Source organism: Bos javanicus, chromosome 7, assembly GCF_032452875.1.
Source record: "Bos javanicus breed banteng chromosome 7, ARS-OSU_banteng_1.0, whole genome shotgun sequence".
NCBI lineage: Eukaryota > Metazoa > Chordata > Mammalia > Artiodactyla > Bovidae > Bos > Bos javanicus.
The window spans coordinates 68819940-68838094 of NC_083874.1; the positions used below are offsets into that span (position 1 = coordinate 68819940).

The 18155-nt window shown below is 40.7% G+C and overlaps 1 protein-coding gene across 2 annotated transcripts in view; it reads right to left on the reverse strand.

The window, feature by feature from the left end:
• SOX30 (SRY-box transcription factor 30) overlaps positions 1 to 18155 on the reverse strand; it is an 80486-nt gene continuing 62331 nt past the window's right edge. The window contains exons 5-6 of one of the 2 annotated variants that reach the window (XM_061424184.1): positions 15391 to 15448; positions 1 to 436 (exon numbers count right to left, since the gene is read on the reverse strand). In XM_061424184.1, coding sequence (XP_061280168.1) covers positions 15403 to 15448 — 46 coding nt within the window. In that variant the 3' untranslated portion in view covers positions 1 to 436; positions 15391 to 15402. The remainder of the gene's footprint in view (positions 437 to 15390; positions 15449 to 18155) is intronic. The other variant, XM_061424186.1, reaches the window with a different exon arrangement.

Sequence of the window (18155 nt, forward strand, 5' to 3'; positions counted from 1 at the left end):
CAAATATAAGTCTGATCTCAGCTATGTAAATGAAAAAGTTTTTAAAAAGACTAGAAGGAAATGTGCCAAAATGGTAGTGGCAGTTACCTCTGGATGGTGAGACTATGGAAGCATGAAGGGTTTTTTGTTTGGTTTGGTTTTGGGGGGTTTTGTTCATCATTTTTTGTTTTTGTTTCGCCCCTTCTATTTTCTACAATACTTATGTACTTACTGTGTAACTTTAGCAGTAGGGGTGGGTGGATAAATGATAAACACAGGAAAGAAACACAAAAGGAATAATGGTTCATCTTGGTGTCTTATTAAGAGAGTTTTGCATACTTGACCTCTCTACACAAGCTTGACTCTCTCCTCTGATGTTAGGGAAACTGAGGCAGAGTGAGACTCACTAGTTCCAGATTTCAGGAGTCCAGGTAAACCAGGTCACTGTACCTTTGAGCTACAGTAAAAGCACAATATCATAGTTAGAATGTGGCCACGCTTCCATGGCTTAAATCCCTTTTCTTTTCTTTAGCAGCTGTGTGACCATAGGCAAATAAACTTTTCTGTGACTTTGTTGCCTCATCTATAAAAGATGCTAACAATGATAGTTCCTAAACGATAGAATTTTTGTGAGGCTGAAATGGGTGCTTAGACTAGTACCTCTCACATAGTAAGCAGTTAACACATGCTAATTTTAATTATTCTCATTCTACTGTTAATAATGTGGGGGTGGGGACCATACTCATAATGTTTAGCTTGTGCTTTTAGTTGTATAATGTGTGAAGAATTTAATTATATACTGATTCCTTAATTATTATCAAAGATAATTATCATGTTATGCTGTATTAATAATTGTCTTTTTCTTACCCCACATCCACTACATTGTGAGTACCTTGTGAACAGGAGCTGGACTTTTTCCTTCTCTCATCCACATTTGGAAGACAGACAATAAATGTTTAAGTTAATTATAAATTAAATGTGTGTGTTAGTTGCTCAGTTGTGTCTGACTCTTTGCAACCCCATGGACTATAGCCTACCAGGGTCCTCTGTCCATGGAGTTCTCCAGGCAAGAATACTGGAGTAAATTGCCATTCCCTTCTCCAATAAATTAAATAACTAATAATAATTCTTTTACTCTGGTTCAGGACAAACTTCCAAGATGTTCATGGAAGAACTGTCGTCATGGGCCCTTACTGTGAAAATAATGTTGGCCCTATGATAGCTTTCCTTTGTAAACCATTTCCCAGCAACTTTTTTTTTAAGTTCAGTTTATTCTAGTATTATTTACATACATTAACATTCTCCTTTTTTTTGTTTTTAGTACACATGGCTATTAGCTTTGACAAATGCATATAATCTAATAACCACTTCCACAATCAAGATCACACTCCTGTCTCCTGTCACTTCTAACCCCTGGCAATCACTGATCTGTTTTATGCTCCTATGTGCATATGTGCTAAGTCGTTTCAGTCATGTCCAACTCTTTGTGACCCTATGGACAGTAGCTAACCAGGCTCCTCTGTCCATGGGATTCTCCAGGCAAGAATACTGGAGTGGGTTGCCATGCCATCCTCCAGGGGATCTTCATGACTCAAGGATCGAACCCCCATCTCTTATGTCTCCTGCATTGGCAGGCGGGTTCTTTACCACTAGCACCACCTGAGAAGCCATGTCCTTATAGTGTTGCCTTTTCTAGAATGTTCTATAAATGGAACCATACAGAATGTAGCCTTTGGAGTCTGGCTTCTTTCACTGAGCATAATGCATTTAAGATTCAGCCATAATGTTACACATATTAGTACTTCTTTTTTTTTTTTTAAGCCTCACTGCTTGTGAGATCTTAGTTTCCCAACCAGGTATTGAACCGAGGCCCATGACAGTGAAAGCTCCAAACAAGGTTTTCATCTCTAATTTTGAGTTTTTACCCACAGAAAATGCAAATATCCCCCTAACCTGTAGGAAACCCATAAAGTTCTCAGACTCACTTACTTAACCAACAGCATTTACTATATGCCCTTTGCAAGGGCTTCCCTGGTGGCTCAGAGGGTAAAGCACCTGCCTGCAATACAGGAGACCTGGATTCGATCTCTGGGTCAGGAAGATCCCCTGGAGAAGGAAATGGCAACCCACTCCATACTCTTGCCTGGAAAATCCCATGGACAGAGAAGCCTGGTAAACTACAGTCCATGGGGTCGCAAAGAGTCGGATACGACTGAGAGACTTCACTTTCTTTCACTTTCACCAAAACAAAGATTTCTAAGATAGAGAGAGAGAAGTCTCTCTCTCTATGGTTTTTCCTGTGGTCATGTATGGATGTGAGAGTTGGACTGTGAAGAAGGCTGAGCGCCGAAGAATTGATGCTTTTGAACTGTGGTGTTGGAGAAGACTCTTGAGAGTCCCTTGGACTGCAAGGAGATCCAACCAGTCCATTCTGAAGGAGATCAGCCCTGGGATTTCTTTGGAAGGAATGATGCTGAAGCTGAAACTCCAGTACTTTGGCCACCTCATGTGAAGAGTTGACTCACTGGAAAAGACTCTGATGCTGGGAGGGATTGGGGGCAGGAGGAGAAGGGGACGACAGAGGATGAGATGGCTGGATGGCATCACTGACTCGATGGACGTGAGTGTGAGTGAACTCTGGGAGTTGGTGATGGACAGGGAGGCCTGGCATACTGTGATTCATGGGGTCGCAAAGAGTCAGACACGACTGAGCGACTGATCTGATCTGATCTGATCATGTATTAAGCACCTCAAATGGTGCTGAGCACAGTACCTATATTATCTCATGCAGTTCTTGTGAGAGTCCCATGAGAGATTTTAGGGTAAACCATATGGTATTGTTGATTTTGAAGGTCATAAAGAATCAAATGTTGGCAGTATAACATGGTTCAACCTGAAGTGTGCTCTGCTGTGCTTAGTTGCTCAGTTGTACCCAACTCTTTGCGACCCTATGGACTGTAGCCCGCCAGGCCCCTCTATCCATGGGGATTCTCCAGGCAAGAACACTGGAGTGGGTTGGACATGACTGAGTGACTGAACTGAACTGATATGATTTCATTTTCTCTCTTAGCATATCAGTTATCTTTTTTTTTTTTTTTTTACTGGTTGCTCTAGAGTTTGCCATACACATATATAGCTAATTCAGGTCTACTTTCAAATAACACTATACCACTTCATAGGTAGCGTGAGTACATTATAATAACAAAGTAATACTAACTCTTCCCTTGTATCACTGCTTTCATTCATTTCAGTTACATGTAAGTATATGTATATATATATATAATGTATGTGTATAAACACACACAGTCAGTCAGTTCAGTCACTTAGTTCTGTCTGACTCTTTGCGACCCTATGGACTGCAGCACGCCAGGCCTCCCTGTCCATCACCAACTCCCAGAGTTTACTCAAACTCATGTCCATTGAGCTGGTGATGCCATCCAACCATCTCATTCCCTCTCATCCCCTTCTCTTCCCACCTTCAATCTTTCCCAGCATCAAAGGGTCTTTTCAAATGAGTCAGCTCTTTGCATCAGGTGGCCAAAGTATTGGAGTTTCAGCTTCAACATCAGTTCTTCCAATGAATATTCAGGACTGATTTCCTTTAGGAGGGATTGGTTGGATCTCCTTGTGGTCCAAGGGACTCTTGAGAGTCTTCTCCAACACCACAGTTCAAAAGCATCAATTCTCTGGCACTTAGCTTTCTTTACAGTCCAACTCTCACATCCATACATGACTACTGGAAAAACCATAGCCTTGACTAGATAGACCTTTATTGGCAAAGTAATGTCTCTGCTTTTAAATATGCTATCTAGGTTGGTCATAAGTTTTTTTCAAATGAGTAAGTGTCTTTTAATTTCATGGCTGCAGTCATGATCTGCAGTGGTTTTGGAGCCCCCAAAATAAAGTCTTTCACTGTTTCCACTGTTTCCCCATCTATTTCCCATGAAGTGATGGGACCAGATGCCATGATCTTAGTTTTCTGAATGTTGAACTTTAAGCCAACTTTTTCACTCTCTTCTTTCACTTTGATCAAGAGGCTCTTTAGTTCTTCTTCGCTTTCTGCCATAAGGGTGGTATCATCTGCATATCTGAGGTTATTGATATTTCTCCTGGCAATCTTAATTCTACCTTGTGTTTCATGCAGCCCAACGTTTCTCATGATGTACTCTGCACATAAGTTAAATAAGCAGGGTGACAGTATACAGCCTTGACATACTCTTTTCCCTATGTGGAATGTTAGGTCCATGAATCACGACAAATTGGAAGTGGTTAAACAGGAGATTACAAGAGTGAACATCCATATTTTAGGAATCAGTGAACTAAAATGGCCTGGAATGGGTGAATTTAACTTAGATGACCATTATATCTACTACTATGGGCAGGAATCCCTTAGAAAAAACGGAGTAGCCATCATGGTCAACAAAAGAATCCAAAATGCAGTACTTGGATGCAATCTCAAAAATGACAGAATGATTTCTGTTCGTTTCCAAGGCATACCATTCAATATCATGGTTATCCAAGTCTATGCCCCAACCAGTAATGCTGAAGAAGCTGAAGTTGAATGGTTCTATGACGACCTACAAGACCTTCTAGAACTAACACCCAAAAAGATGTCCTTTTCATTCTAGCGGACTGGAATGCAAAAGTAAGAAGTCAATAAACACCTGGAATGATAGGCAAATTAGGTCTTGGAGTACAGAATGAAGCAGGATAAAGGCTAATAAAGTTTTGCCAAGAGAACACACTGGTCATAGCAAACACCCTCTTCCAACAACACAAGAGAAGACTCTATACATGGACATCACCAGGTGGTCAATACCAAAATCAGATTGATTATATTCTTTGCAGCCAAAGATGGAGAAGCTCTATACAGTCAGCCAAAACAAGACCGGGAGGTGACTGTGGCTCAGATCCTGAACTCCTTATTGCCAAATTCAGACTTAAATTGAAGAAAGTAGGGAAAACCACTAGACCATTCAGGTGTGACCTAAATCAAATCCCTTACAATTATACAGTGGAAGTGAAAAATAGATTCAAGAGATTAGATCTGATAGACAGAGTGCCTGATGAACTATGGACAGAGGTTCGTGACATTGTACAGAAGAGAGGGATCAAGACCATCCACAAGAGAAAGAAATGCAAAAAGGCAAAATGGTTGTCTGAGGAGGTCTTACAAATAGCTGTTAAAAGAAGAGAAGTGCCCGGCTGAACTTGGCGTCCAACTGCTAAGGAGTCTCCTCTTCGAATCTTTTGGGGGCAGCCCAGAGGCTGCGGCAGTTTGGGCCGCGGCCTGGTGCCCTGCCGTGGGGGCCCCCAAAAAATTAGAAAAAAAAAAAGAAGAGAAGTGAAAAGCAAAGGAGAAAAGTAAAGATACACATACACCCACACACATATGCTGATGTTGCTGATGTTTTGTTCTCAGATTATATTGATGCTGAAGCACGTTCTGAGAACCACTGTATTTGGATGTCACTGAAAGGAACTGTAATTATCCTTTTGCCTCATTTACAATTTTTGGATAATTTTTCTCAATAGTTATCAACATTACAAAACCATAACATTAAGAATAGACAGAATACTCTTTAACACAAATCATACCATTAATTTTTTTTTTTTTTGGATATGTCTCCTAATGCAAAAGAGATAAAAACAAAAATGAACAAATGGTGCCTAGTTAAACTTAAAAACTTTTGCACAGGAAAGGAAACCATCGACAAATGAAAACACAACCTATACAATGAGAGAAAATATTTGCAAATAAAATGGCCAATAAGGGATTTATATCCAAAATACAAGCACCGCTCATACAACTCAACATCACATACAACTCAACATCAAAAATACAACCTGGGACTTCCATGGTGGTCAAGTGGTTAAGAATCCATCTGCCAATGGAGAGGACACAGGTTCAATTCCTGATTCAGGAAGATTCCACATGCTGTGGAGCAAGTAAGCCCGTGCACCACAAGTACTGAGCCGGCGCTCTAGAGCCAGTGAGCCACAACTATTGAAGCCTGCTTGTCTAGAGCCTGTGCTCTGCAACAAGAGAAGCCACCACAATGGGAAGCCTGTGCACCGCAATGCAGAGTAGCCCCTGATCTCCACAGTGCTCAGCAAGGAAGATCCAGCACAGCCATAAGTGAATAAAGAAAAAGAAATCAACAAGCCTTCCCATCACCAATTTCCAGGAAGCTGAAAGGAGAATGGTGTTGCCCAACATGTATACAAAAAATGAGAGGGAAAAAAATATCCCTTAAGAATTCAAAACAACAAACAAGTCCTTAGATTTACAACCTCAAGTCACCAAATCTGATAGGTATAAAAAAAAAAAAAACCCCACAACCTGATTTATAAATGGTCAGAAGACCTGAATGGACATTTTCCCAAAGAAGCATACAGATGGCCAAAAGGTACATGAAAAGATGCTCAGCATTGTTAATCATCAGAGAAATGCAAACGAAAATTATAATGAGCTGTCACTCACACTAGTCAGAATAGCTATTATCAAAAAGAACACAAATGACAAATATTGGTGAGGATGTGAAGGAAATGGAACCATTGTCTACTGTGGATGAGAATGTACATTGGTGAAGCCACTGTGGAAAACAGTATGGAGGCTCCTAAAAAACTAAAAACAGAACTACCATATGATCCAGCAATTCCACTCTTGGGTATATATCCAAAGAAAACAAAACCATGTATTCTAAAAGATATATCTACCCCAGTGTTCATAGCAGCACTATTTACAATAGCCAAGATATGGAAACAACCTGTGTCCATCAACAGATGGACATCAAGAGGATGTGGTACATACACACAATGGAATACTCAGATCAGATCAGATCAGATCAGTCGCTCAGTTGTGTCCAACTCTTTTTGACCCCATGAATCGCAGCACGCCAGGCCTCCCTGTCCATCACCAACTCCCAGAGTTTACTCAGACTCACGTCCATCGAGTCAGTGATGCCATCCAGCCATCTCATCTTCTGTCGTCCCCTTCTCCTCTTGCCCCCAATCCCTCCCAGCATCAGAGTCTTTTCCAATGAGTCAACTCTTCGCATGAGGTGGCGAAAGTACTGGAGTTTCAGCTTTAGCATCATTCCTTCCAAAGAAATCCCAGGGCTGATCTCCTTCAGAATGGACTGGTTGGATCTCCTTGCAGTCCAAGGGACTCTCAAGAGTCTTCTCCAACACCACACTTCAAAAGCATCAATTCTTCGGCACTCAGCCTTCTTCACAGTCCAACTCTCACATCCATACATGACCACAGGAAAAACCATAGCCTTGACTAGACGGACCTTTGTTGGCAAAGTAATGTCTCTGCTTTTGAATATGCTGTCTAGGTTGGTCAAAACTTTCCTTCCAAGGAGTAAGCGTCTTTTAATTTCATGGCTGCAGTCACCATCTGCAGTGATTTTGGAGCCCAGAAAAATAAAGTCTGACACTGTTTCCCCTGTTTCCCCATCTATTTCCCATGAAGTGATGGGACCATATGCCATGATCTTCGTTTTCTGAATGTTGAGCTTTAAGCCAACTTTTTCACTCTCCACTTTCACCTTCATCAAGAGGCTTTTTAGTTCCTCTTCACTTTCTGCCATAAGGGTGGTGTCATCTGCATATCTGAGGTTATTTATATTTCTCCTTAGCCATAAAAATAATGAAAATTTCCCATTGTAACGACAAGGATGGACTTGGAGGGTAATATGTTCAGTGAAATAAATCAGACAGAGAAAGAAAAATCCTGTATAATATCACTTACATGTGGAATCTAAAAAATTAAACTAGTGAATATAAAAAAACAGAAATGGACTAACCAGTATAGAGAAAAGTGGGGAGAGGGAAACAGGGAAGGACAAAATAGGAGTAAGGGAATAAGAGGTACAAACCACGATATATAAAGTAAGCTATAAGGCTATAGTGCACAACACAGGGAATATAGCCACTATTTTATAATAACTATAAATGAAATATAACCTTTAAAAATTGTGACACCATGCTGTATGCCTGAACCTTTATTCCATTTCAGAACAAATCTCTTTATATTAAAAACAAGTCACTGATACACAAAGAGATATGCCATAAAAAATATTTTAAAATGTGGAGAAAGTGTTTAAGACTGTCCACTGGATGCAGGAAGGGGAGTGTTCTGTTAAGTCTTTTCATACTGTATATAATATTTAAGATTAATCTTGAAGAATCAGTAGATATTTTCCAGGTAGACAAAGTAGTTGTGAGTGAAGAATATTTCAAGAAAAGAAAGTAATATTTATAAAAGCACAGTGGTGTGAATAAGTCTTCACTAAAAAAAAAAAACATTCCTTCAACCAACGTTTACTGAGTTCGCACTAGCAGCTAGGCTCTGGGCTAATAAGGGAACTGCAGGAGTTCAGACTGGCTGTCATGCAGGCAGCCACAATGGGGTAGAAATGCAGAACATAGTCTCTGGTGTCAGACTTGAGTTCAAATCTTGGCTCAAAGCTGTACAAACCTGGGTAAGTTATTCAGTTTCTGTGTGCCTTGGTTTCCTCATCCATCAATACTTGCAAAGAGCATACACAAGAAAATGTATGTATTTTGCCCAGGGCCTGTGTGTGATCACATGTCACCCACCAGTATCTTTCATGTTGTTAATTTGGTATAAATGAGTACATATTACTTCTAAAGGTGTACAAGACAATAAACTTTATGTAACAACAGTCCCCAAAAATCAGGAGCCTTTTCTCTAAGTCTTGATCCTGGCTTCCCTTCAAAAATTAGAAGGTTGGGCAATAATCAGCCTAAATTCTCCCCTGGTCACATCATCCATTTATTTTAAAGGCATTTGATTTCCTATCCCAGGAAAAGATGGTGGAGACACAATGTACACTTCTGAGGACAGGCATGAGCATAGCTGGTTAATCCTCTCTGATTAATTCAGACACCAAGGCTGACTTCACAGAAGTATGACCCAGGCAGTTACATAGGACTCCAGTCTCAAATGGCCCTCATACTGCTTAATACCTTGCTGTTGCTATCTTGAAGTTCTTAATAAATTTGGACAAGAGTAATTGCATTCTCATTTTGTAGAAGGACCCACAAATCATGTGGCTGATTCTGCAGCCACCCCACACTTAATCTTAACCTTCTCATCACCAGATTGCGAAGGAGGATGGAAAGGTGATTTCAAGATCAGAGATTTCAGGGGAGAGGGTTTTCAGAAACTATCTGGTGCAGCAGACAAGGTAATTATTTAATTTTATAGTGATAGCTACCAAGGTCCAGAAGGAAGGAATTGAATTCCTCAAGGTCATGGACAAATCCTGAAAGAGGAGCCAAATTGGAAGTCTAAAGTGATGAGTCTGCAAGGCAGTGAATACTAACGCTGCCAGTGAGTTTATGTATCTGAGGTACCTCTGCATACCAATGAGAAAATGCCTGTTTGTCACTTAGCTCGGTCAACTTTGGGTTGATCTGATTAAAGGAGACAGAGGGAGATAAAATGGAAGGGTGGGAGTGTGATCTTTAAATTGATCAAGAAAATGCTATAAACAGATCCAGTTTAGGATGAGGATTGGAAGAGAGGAAAACATTATATATGAACTCCATCACTGTATTTGTTATAAAGAGCAGACATCCACCTAAACCCCAAATGAATTACAAAGGGCAAAGGTATTCAGGAAATGCCAACACACTGCCCGATTAAAAATGGCAATCAAGGTTCAAGGAGGCACTTAATTTCAGCTGGCCTCACTTAACTGGAAAATAGCTGGATTACTTGTAGGTCTCATTCTGGTTTTAGGTTAATGACTGCATACACTCAGTAAGAGAGTTGAGTCTCTGCAGCTGATGGAGTGGTAAGCTAAACTAGGAGACAGGCAAATAAGTCATCGCCAGGTGGTCTTGCACCTGTTCACGTCTGCTTATGGTTCGAGTAGGGTGGAGCCTCCTCTCCTGCCCATCTACCCCTGTAGAGACCAGTCAAGGAACCAAGGCCTGGGAGTACAACTCCATCCCCAGACCCATTGTGTTTGGCTCATTGTTGGGTATGTGGCCCTAATTTGGACCAATAAGCATCCTTCCCAAGACTCTTGACAACCCTAACAAAAATTGCTTCCTGTTCTTCTGAGACGGTGACCAAAGTAAATTTGAGGAAGTGGGTAGTTCTTTTGCTACCATGTCTGGAAAGAACCTGTCTGAAAATTAAGTCAAATAGTGACAAGAGACAGAAAAACCAAGATGGAGGGTGGGGGAGGGAGTGGAGCTAGCTAATAATATTTGAACCTGTGGACCAAGCTATGTCTGAGGTGAACCTTCCCCTGGAACTTCTCAATTACATGAACCAAAATTTTCTTTTTTGTTTAAGCTTGTCTTAGTTAGAAGTCTGAAAATGTCTGACTAACATAAAGGCCTTCTCCATCCCAGGCACTCTGTAAGGTGCTGGGACTGTAATAGTGGACAAGACACATGTTATGTCTATCTTCGTGGTACTTAGAGTCCAGTGGGAGAATGGTAATAAGGAAGCAACTACACAAATAAATAAAACATAGTTATCACACATTGGGGTTTGTAAACAAAAGCAGCTAAAATAGAGGATAAGACAGGAGAACTATGCAGACAGCATGGTGGAGAAAGGCTCTCAGTTGCGTGTCTTTAAGCTGAGAGTCAGCAATATGAGGGGCTTATTCACTTTCACTTTTCACTTTCATTCATTGGAGAAGGAAATGGCAACCCACTCCAGTATTCTTGCCTGGAGAATCCCAGGGACAGAGGAGCCTAGTGGGCTGCCATCTATGGGGTCGCACACAGTCGGACACGACTGAAGCGATTTAGCAGCAGCAGCATAGATTGATTTTGCCTCATTTTGTACTTTATATAAATGGAATCACACAGGATGTGGTTTGTAGCTAGGGGAGGGAAGGGGATTATCGGGATGCCCTGGCTTCTTTTGCTTAACACTGTGTTCGTCAGATTCTATTACATTGTTCGTATGATTGTTCATTTTGTACAATATTCCATTACTGGGATGTGCCACAAGTTATTTGTCTATTCTGCAATTTATAGACATTTGGATAGTTCCCGGACTGAGACTGTTGTGAACATTCTTTTGGTCACTGTATATCTGCATTTATTTGGTGTATATGCTTAGGAGTGACATTGCTTGGCCATTGAATGCTGGGTCAGAGTATATGATCCACTTTAGCAAATACTGCTAAACACTTTAGCAAAATGATTCTAGCAATGTATTACACCCTTACTAGTTTTGTAATACAATTTGGATGTTTTCAAATCCTCAATAAAACTTGATACTTCCCCTTTTAAACAACTGTAGTCATCTGGTAGTGGTATTAATTATTTCAATTTTCACTTCCCTAATGATTAACAAGATTGAAACTTCTTTATATGATTATTAGCTAATGGATATCCTCTTTTCTAAAGTGTATTCAAGTCTACTACTCTCCATTTTTCTACTGAGTAGTTGGTCTTTATCTTATTGGCTTACAGGGGTTCTATAAACATCTTGGTGACAACCCCCTGGTCGGATGCTACTGCTACTGCTGCTAAGTCGCTTCAGTCGTGTCCAACTCTGTGCGACCCCATAGACAGCAGCCCACCAGGCTCTGCCGTCCCTGGGATTCTCCAGGCAAGAATACTGGAGTGGGTTGCCATTGCCTTCTCTGCCTGTCGAATATATGAATGCAAATATCAGCTTCCACTTTACAAAGTGTCTTTTCACTTACTTTTGATGAAAAGAAATTCTTAATATACTATTAATGTATCCAAATTAATCAATCCTTTTTATGGTTAGTACCTTTTGAGCCCTACCCCAGGATCAGAAAAATGTTGTCCTATGTTCTCCTCTAAAAGTTTTACTCTTTTTATTTTACATTTAGATCTACAATTTATCTGAAGTTGACTTTGCTTATAGTGTGAAGTAGAGGTCCTGGGAACTTCTTCCATTTGGCCATGGCTCTCAAGCTGTGTAACAAGTTACCCTTGTGAACCACAGCAAATTCACACAGGTGGCATGGGATATTTCTCATTTTTGAGTGAAGCATAGTGACATCCATTAGGCACCATATAAACTACTAAGTTGAAGTAGTTCATAGTTTCAATATTGAATTGTACTATATTCTCTTCAATAACATCATATTTTTGTAAAACTGGGTTTTTCAAAGTTCCTGTGACATAAAGGTGACAAGAGTAATGGTTTTCAATCAGATTCTAACACCTGATAAGGTCTGCGGTGCCCAACAGGAGCACAAGTCCATTAGCAAACATTGTGGTTGCTTAAAAGTAAAATAAAATATTATCTTTTCTTTTAATTTATGTATATTATATAAATACTTACTAAGTTGCTTGGATCTAATTACTTAATACACAGAATTGTTAGATATATACATTTAGGTCTAGGGCTGCCATTAAAAAAAATGACTGAGACATTAAAGGTGCTATGTATCAAGAAAGTTTTGGGGACTTTCCTGGTGGTTTAGTGGTTAAGAATCTGCTTGCCAATGCAGGGGACATGGGTTCTATTCCTGATCCAGGAAGATCCCACATGCTGCAGAGCAACTAAACAAACCCCTGTGCCATGACCACTGAAGCCCATGCCCTAGAGCCCATACTCTGCAACAAGAGAAGCCATGGCAGTGAGAAGCCTGTGCACCACAACAACCTGTAGACCCAGCTCAGCACAACTAGAGAAAGCCTGCATGCAGCAACAAAGACCCAGAGCAGCCCCAAATAAACAAATAAACAAACAAATAAATAAAACTGGGGGGGGGAGGAAGTTTCAGACCCTCACTGAGGCAGAGTATAGAGCAGTCCCATGATTCCCACCCCGGTGCTTATGTTCTTGTGTGATTCCCCTCTTCATGAGTGTACAATGGACCTGTGACTTGCTTCTAACCATAGAATATGGCAAAGGTGATAAAATATATGTGATTATGTGTCTGTGATTATGGTACTTAAAATTGTAACACTCAACTTCAAAGGAGTCCCTCTCTTTCTCTCTCTCACTTGTTGGCTTTGAAGAAGGAAGCTGCCATTTTGTGAACTACTCCATGCAGGGAAGCATGCAGCAATGAAGTGAGGGCAGCTTCAGGCCAACAGGCAGCAAAAAAATAGGCCCGCAGTTGCTCAAACTACCCCACAATTGCACTCATCTCCCACGCTAGTAAAGTAATGCTCAAAATTCTCCAAGCCAGACTTCAGCAGTATGTGAACCGTGAACTTCCAGATGTTCAAGGTGGTTTTAGAAAAGGCAGAGGAACCAGAGATCAAATTGCCAACATCCGCTGGATCACTGAAAAAGCAAGAGAGTTCCAGAAAAACATCTATTTCTGCTTTATTGACTATGCCAAAGCCTTTGACTGTGTGGATCACAATAAACTGTGGAAAATTCTGAAAGAGGTGGGAATACCAGACCACCTGACCTGCCTCTTGAGAAACCTATATGCAGGTCAGGAAGCAACAGTTAGAACTGGACATGGAACAACAGACTGGTTCCAAATAGGAAAGGGAGTACACCAAGGCTGTATATTGTCTCCCTGCTTATTTAACTTATATGCAGAATACATCATGAGAAACACTGGGCTGGAAGAAGCACAAGCTGGAGTCAAGATTGCCGGGAAAAATATCAATAACCTCAGATACGCAGATGACACCACCCTTACGGCAGAAAGTGAAGAGGAACCAAAAAGCCTCTTGATGAAAGTAAACGAGGAGAGTGAAAAAGTTGGCTTAAAGCTCAATATTCAGAAAACAAAGATCATGGCATCTGGTCCCATCACTTCATGGGAAATAGATGGGGAAACAGTGGAAACAGTGTCAGACTTTATTGTTTTGGGCTCCAAAATTACTGCAGATGGTGACTGCAGCCATGAAATTAAAAGACGCTTACTCCTTGGAAGAAAAGTTATGACCAACCTAGATAGCATATTAAAAAGCAGAGATACTACTTTGCCAACAAAGGTCTGTCTAGTCAAGGCTATGGTTTGTCCTGTGGTCATATATGGATGTGAGAGTTGGACTGTGAAGAAAGCTGAGCACAGAAGAGTTGACGCTTTTGAACTGTGGTGTTGGAGAAGACTCTTGAGAGTCCCTTGGACTGCAAGGAGGTCCCAGTCCATCCTAAAGGAGATCAGTCTTTGGTGTTTTTTGGAAGGACTGATACTGAAGCTGAAACTCCAATACTTTTGGTCACCTCATGCTAAGAGTTGACTCATTGGAAAAGACCCTGATGCTGGGAGGGATTGGGGGCAGGAGGAGAAGTGGACGACAGAGGATGAAATGGCTGGATGGCATCACCAACTCGACGGACGTGAGTTTGAGTGAACTCTGGGAGTTGGTGATGGACAGGGAGGCTGGCATGCTGTGATTCATGGGGCTGTAAAGAGTCAGACACGACTGAGCGACTGAACTCAACTGAACTTGGCAGCCTGCAAGAAAATGGATTCTGCCAATAACCACATGAGTTTGATTGTAGATCCTTCCCCAGTTGAGCCTCTGATGAGACTGCAGCCATAGACAACATCTTGATTGCAACTTTGTAAGAACCTGAAGCACAGGAACTAATTAAGCTATGTCTTAACATAGCTTAGTACTGTCCACAAAACTTTAAGACAGTAAGTGTGTGTTGGGAATTTCCTGACAGTCCAGTGGTTAAGACTTGGAGTTTCCACTGCAGGGGTAGGGGAACTGGTTGGGGAACTACAATCCCACATGTCATGTGGCACAGTCAAAAACAAAAAGAAAAATAAGTATGTACTGTGTTAAAGTACACATTTGCAGGAATATTGTTACATAACTATAGGTAACTAATACACTCACCATGTGGATATCACATTGAACAGCCTCATTTAACGAAAATACCACTCTTTGCAGTGTCACGTCTGGCATAAATCAGACACAGCTTTTTAAATAATAATGAAAAGAAGAAACCACCCAAATTTCTAATAGATTTTTGATAAATAGATTATGATATATTTTATCCACTAGACAGAAAAACAGATGACCAATAAAAATCATGTGGGGAAATAGCTAATTACATGGAAAAGTTTTCACAATATATAACTCAGTGAAAAAATGATTTATAAAATCATATGTTCTATTATATCCTAATTGTTTTATTTTGGCTGCATTGGGTTTTAACTGCAGCATGCAGGCTCTTTGTTCTGTTGTTCAGTTGCCACGCTCAGGGTTAGGTGTTCCTTGGCATGTGGGACCTTAGTTCCCTGACCAGGGATGAAACCCCCGTCCTCTCCACCAGCGATCTGCATTACAAAAATGGTGTTAAATTGCCTCTGAGAGAAGGAAGGACCACAAGTGTTTAACAACCTTTTTGTGCATTTTAAAATTTTTCTACAGAGACAATGGCAAAAAATTGCCTACATAGAGAACATGTTACTTTTATATACACAAATGTGTACATACCTATTATTTAAATTAAAGTCCCTGCCTTGAGGAATTTATAGGTGATAGGAGGAGACAGCTGCAGAAAAACAAGAGAATATAAAGTTAGAGACTGTACATTCATGATCATTTAGAGACACAATTTGAACCATCTTGATGCAAAAGCTCTTGGGCTGTGATTGGCTTTGCTTGGGTTATATACCATCCTTGGACCAACTGCGATATCTAGAATATGGGGTTCTAGGGCAGGACCATGAGTCTACTCTATGGACTTTGCCTGTCATCAGCACCACATGGAGAGTTGGGGAGAGGGGATCTTCCCAAAGGAAAAAGAGTGCCATGAACAGAAGAAGAAGGATAAGAAAGGAGACAGTGAAAGACCAGACAAGAAGTGATCAGTTTCACTTGGAGGAACATGGCACCTGAGCTAAGTGTCCAAAGGTGAGGAGGTGTTCTCAGGTATCTGGCGTCAAAAGGGTATCCGAGGAGGAGGAGGGAATGAGTGATGTGAATAGTGGTAAAGGGAGCCAGAGAGACCAGATGATCCAGAAGTGGCTTCTGTATCAGCCTAAGGTGTTGAGCCTTCATCCTGAGGATAATGGGGAGCCCCCAAAGAATTGAAGGCAAGGACCAATGTGTCTGATCGCCTTTGCTTACCTTGCAAGGTACAATACCTGATTGATAAGCAAGAACAGTAATAATATTTTCTGTCTCCTGAAATGCCTTCATGAACTCTCCAGTGGCTGTGAGGAGGATACTTTGAGCAATCTTTTATGATAGCCTCCACTAAACCAGTATGTTTCCACATTTTTGACCATGACCCACAATAAGAAATACCTATACATCACAATTCAACTGGATTTCACTGAAATTTGTTTAAAATGAGCAAAACACTCCACTACTCTATCAGCTCTACAATGGCAGTGACCAAAACTGTAGACTCTTTTGATCATCACTATAGCTTCCATATCTGGCACAATGCTTTGACCTACGGTGGGCCCATATTACTTATTACTATGTGTTTACTGAATGAATGAATACATGGAAGGATCAGTAAGTGATTCAAAATGCATTGCAAACTACAAAGAGTTACACAGATGCAAACAATTGCTGTTAGCATCCAACTAAAAGTTGGATTTATGAGACTGTATGTCAGATCACCAGAGTGGGCAGTGGATGCTGAGGGCACAGTAGAATTGGGATATAATGCCAACAGTCAGTGGTGCCCCATTCACCACACTGGAATGATTCATACAATTTCCAGAACCAGGGTCCCCCTCCACAGCCACACTTCCTCTTTAACAGACTGTGAGTAATTTCAGTGGCATATGGAGACCATGATTCAGTGGCTGGAGATGAGAGGATTTGAAGATTTTCTCTCATCAAAGGTACAAAGTAGTCTTTTTCACTGAATAGGGACCTGGGTTTTTAAAGTCACTGCTTTAGATATCTTGAAAGTGCATTTGGCTCAGGGAGAATCACCAGGGACCACTTAAGCCTATCATATCCTCCCTGCCTCTTGAAGCTTATTGATCAGTATCATTTGCAAGGCCCTTTCCTTATGTTCTCTGTAACCAAAGTTTTCTAAGTGAAAAGCCAAGCCAAAGAAGCAAGTTTAAAAGGAGCAGTTTTCCCAAATATTAGCAACACTAATGGGAGCTGAGAATTACTTCCTCCCAGCATCAATATTCCTGCAAGGTTTAAGGATTAGGATCCCATTTGAAGAAGGGCTAGTCAGAAGAAATAATGGGTTTCTGTCCTTTTCAAAGAGCCAAAAACCTTCCTGATGAACAAAGTATTCATTAAAGATCATTAGTTTCAGGATTGCACTAACAAAAGTTTAATAGCTATAGATGACTAGGAGAGGGCTTCCCAGGTGGTTCTACTGGTAAAGAACCTGCCTGCCAATGCAGGAGAGGTAAGACACAGGTTCGATCCCTGGGTGGGGAAGATTCCCTGGAGGAGGGCACAGCAATCCACTCCAATACTCTTGCCTGAAGAATCCCATGGACAGAGGTGCCAGGAGGACTACTGTCCATAAGGTCGCAAAGAGTTGGACATGACTGAAGTGACACAGCATGCACACATGCACATATGACTGTGAGGAGAATTTCCAATGTCAATCACATAGAAACTTTTTCATTCAAAAAGTAAGCCAAGAATTAAGACAACTTTTGAAAGCTAAGTAAAGTCCAAGATTAAAGGACTTTGGGAACAAGACCTAGGTTGGATTTCAGTCTCTCCCCTGTGCCCTTTAAGTAATCACTTTGCACAAGTTAGAGAACATGCCTCTCTACCTCAAATTTCTCAGTTATAAAATTTCAAAGGAGACAAGGGTGTCCACTTTCACCACTATTATTCAACATAGTTCTGGAAGTCCTAGCTACAGCAATCAGAGAAGAAAAAGAAATAAAAGGAGTCCAGATCAGAAAAGAAGAAGTAAAGCTCCGTTTGCAGATGACATGATACTGTACATAGAAAACCCTAAAGATAGTATCAGAAAACTACTAGCTAATCAGCGAATTAAGCAAAGTTGCAGGATACAAAATCAATACACAGAAATCACTTGCATTTCTATATACTAACAATGAAAAATCAGAAAGAGTAATTAAGGAATCAATCCCATTCACCATTGCAACAAAAAGAATTAAATATCTAGGAATAAACTTACCTAAGGAGAAAAAAGAAGTGTCCACAAAAAATTATAAGACACTAATGAAAGAAATTAAAGATGACATAAACAGAAGGAGAGATATTCCATGTTCCTGGGTAGGAAGAATCAATAT